This window comes from Papilio polytes, unplaced genomic scaffold (assembly GCF_000836215.1).
Source record: "Papilio polytes unplaced genomic scaffold, Ppol_1.0 DF823288.1, whole genome shotgun sequence".
NCBI lineage: Eukaryota > Metazoa > Arthropoda > Insecta > Lepidoptera > Papilionidae > Papilio > Papilio polytes.
Window position 1 is genome coordinate 1,550,365 of NW_013525916.1, and position 3,294 is coordinate 1,553,658.

Genomic DNA, 3,294 nt, shown 5'->3' on the forward strand with positions numbered 1-3,294 from the left:
CAACACAAGAAATGATCTCATCTCCTCACACATGACAAAAAAAAATAATTATTACTACCTTATTACACTTGAAGTAAACTTTATAAAATGTCTGCGATTTCTGGTTTTTATGTGACAAAATGTCGTTCTTTCTCAGAATCATTAAATGTTGAACACCGGAAGGAATAGACACTAAGGTTCATCCTTAGTGATTAATTAGCGGTAATAAGTTCTTCGGAACTAATTACATGTCAATGCAAATCCAGACATAGCAACATGGTTCTAAAGGCCTTGTAATGTGTTAAATATTGTTAATACTACGTTTTTTTATTACTTTTTTTAATGAATGAATTAAAAAGATACAAGTACGCAAAGATCAATACAATATCAGTTACGTTGATACTTATAAAATAAAATACATTTCGTGCTTATCAATGTCACCTTCGCTCTAACGAACCCAAATACAAACCTATTCGGCTTTTATTTACAAAATGCCATCTTTTATTTTTACCGCAATCTTCCCGGACAACGGTACAAGCCTACGCTAAAGTGATTTTGCTAAAAGCGTATTCATATTAGATTTTCGATCTTGTAATGCCAGCCGGTCGTATCGAGAATATCAGTGATACGTTCGATATTTTATTCGAGTCTATTCGAGTACGCCGCTCGCCGCGACACGGAAGAGTGTCGAATAAATACAGGATAAAATATATCCACTGTCGAGTTGCGCGATCCCGGTATATTCAGCCCATTTAAAGAATGAATTTTTGTCTGCTTCTCCTACTGTTGTCGGGCTGTATTTTTGGCTCTACTTACGGGATGCTGTATCGACGGGACTCCGATAACGTTCTGAAGCCCGGTGAGTCAATTTTGATTATACAATTCGAATAGCAAATAAACACTTCGGTGAATTGATACTGTCAAATTCTATTATTATTTGGAAAATAGATTTTTTATCTATATTAAAAAAGGTTGTAAATACATAATGATAATCAGCTAAGAAATTATAGAGACCATCGTTTCTTGATATTAACAAAGGCATTTGATTTTTTTTTAATGTAAAAAGTTTACTATTCTAATCTCCTTACTATTAAGCAGGTGTTAGAAAAAAATTGAGTTCTCACTGCCGAAACATGCTTTCTCACAATTTTTCAAACTGCAAGATATGGAAAAAGATGCTCTTTAACTTTTGTTTGCAAGAGCGTTTTTGAATACTTACGGTTATTGTAACATCCAAATATCAGCTTTTAATATCATTAAAAATATATGGCGTAAACCTTTAACGTAATGCAACACGCGAATGTTTCGTTATTATTTAAAATTAAATGGATGCAGGTTTACTCACGGTATTGCCTTGAGTTCACAAACTTCGTGTCGTGCGCAAAGTGCACTTTCGAAATACAAAGTCATGTTTACAACCTTTCCTACCTTTTCGTGGTATATTGAAAACAATTAAAAAATAACATTTTCTATACAGAATACAAGAAATAAAGCATATGTCATAGTAGACATGTGCTTATGAATTATCTCTTCATTAAACTAAATAGTGCTACAAATAAAAATTACTTTAATATCCCGTGAATTTCAGAATAGGGTGACCATAATTTTCTTAAAGCGAAGGAATAAAGTCTCAAGTCTGGATTGTAACTCAATGTAACTTTAAGAGTTCATAATAACTTTTATAATGAAGTGTGAACGCGGCCTTTGAACAAAACTGTGCAGAGACTGCATTAAAAAGCTTAAGACTGGTCGCCCGGCCTTGCATAACCGAGTAACGGGCCAGGGTCAAGATTGTATATGGACCTGTGTTTGTCATTTAATATAAAGTCATGCGTAACGATATTAAATTAATATTGACAATAGTATCTTTTTATATTATGATCTTTTATAACATCATCAGACTTTTGTAACACGACCTTATAGCAGTGCTAACAACCTCTACGGGGAACTAGATTGAAAGTTGGTGTGAATACTACAACCAAGCTGTGGTTACTACGATCTGGTCTCGGTGTAGTCATAAATCGAATATTAATATTAAAATATATATTCCGTTACAATAACACTTACCTCGTTTCAGATCTTCTGCCGGTGTCGTCAACTGTTATGCCGCTGCCGTTTTATTCTGTATACGGATTCGAAAAGAAATTGCTCCGTGACAAAAATAAAAAGCGACCCGAGGGGAAAATTTCACTTATCACGAAACGCAATCAATAAATACGAGATAAAATTGAGACTTTATTTTTTTAACATCCGTAATTGTAAAAAAATATGTTACAAAGTGTTTTTTTAATTTATTTCTTGTGATTCGGTACATTTTAACTTAAGAAGAAATGTTGAGATTTTCAGGAATTTAGAAATTGTGAACAGACTAATAAGAATTAATACAAGCCCTAGATCACGCAGTACTTTAAAAAGAAAAACAACTGATGTATGGACACAACTCCGTATAAATTAATGTTCTTATTCCAATTGGTTACCTAAGATTTTACAGTGGTAGAGCCCGCTTTAACATCATCGCACGAATGGGTTGGCTCGCCCGGTGTAATACCACGACCAAGAAAACAGGGGTGAAGTGGGAGCAATCCCACGTTTCGTCTGATGAGTGTGGTACAGGAGGCCCAATTTTAGACCCTTTCTCGTTCCACACTTTTCTTATAAATTTGACGGTGGAGGAGACGCATAGGAAGGGCAAATATCCTCTTTATGTGCATCTCCTCCTTCGACCATTTAGGGTAGGCAACGCATGTGCAATTGAGGATATCTATGGGCAGCAGTCGCTTCGCCATTTTGACGGATTTAGGTGGCCGCTTACTCATTTGCCACCTTATTTGTATAAAAAAGATATCTAGAACTTTTGTTATCATCATCTAAATCCTTCCCCGTCTATTAAGCTTAGTATTCCCCTTAGTAAAACTATGATCTCGGGTACAATGAACTGCAAAGTTCAGCTTTAAAAATAAATGTAAAAAGATGTCGGGGTATTCGAATCTTCAATTTGGAAAGTTGAAATTTATACACCGAATAACCACACAAAGGAATATACGTAAATGCAAAAGTAGGTACGTTGAATACACAAACCTTCAATAAAGCTCCTGAGCATATTTGCACAGCTCCAATGCGCTGCCGAAACTTTAGCTCGGTTTTGTCGAGTTGATTTTGGAAATAACATACATTGTACTTGTATTTGTATTATATTTAAAAATATAACAAAAGTACAATAACTTGAAGTCACATTTAAAAACATGAAGTTCTATTTAATATATCTTACTAAAATAGAAAATAATAAGATTAAAATAAAAAAAAATCATAATTCTT

The 3,294-nt window shown here is 34.1% G+C and overlaps 1 protein-coding gene across 1 annotated transcript; it reads left to right on the forward strand.

The window, feature by feature from the left end:
* The first annotated feature begins 557 nt into the window (after positions 1-557).
* Positions 558-2,212, forward strand: LOC106104983. The gene is made up of 2 exons (XM_013285177.1): positions 558-838; positions 2,057-2,212. Exons 1-2 carry the CDS (start codon positions 739-741, stop codon positions 2,191-2,193), a joined length of 237 nt encoding a protein of 78 aa, XP_013140631.1. The 5' UTR covers positions 558-738; the 3' UTR covers positions 2,194-2,212.
* The last annotated feature ends 1,082 nt before the right edge of the window (positions 2,213-3,294 follow it).

Coding starts and splice junctions, on each gene's coding strand:
- LOC106104983 (XM_013285177.1), top strand. CDS start 739: ATGAATTTTTGTCTGCTTCTCCTACTGTTGTCGGGCTGTATTTTTGGC. Junction 839..2,056: donor CGATAACGTTCTGAAGCCCG/GTGAGTCAATTT, acceptor ACCTCGTTTCAG/ATCTTCTGCCGGTGTCGTCA.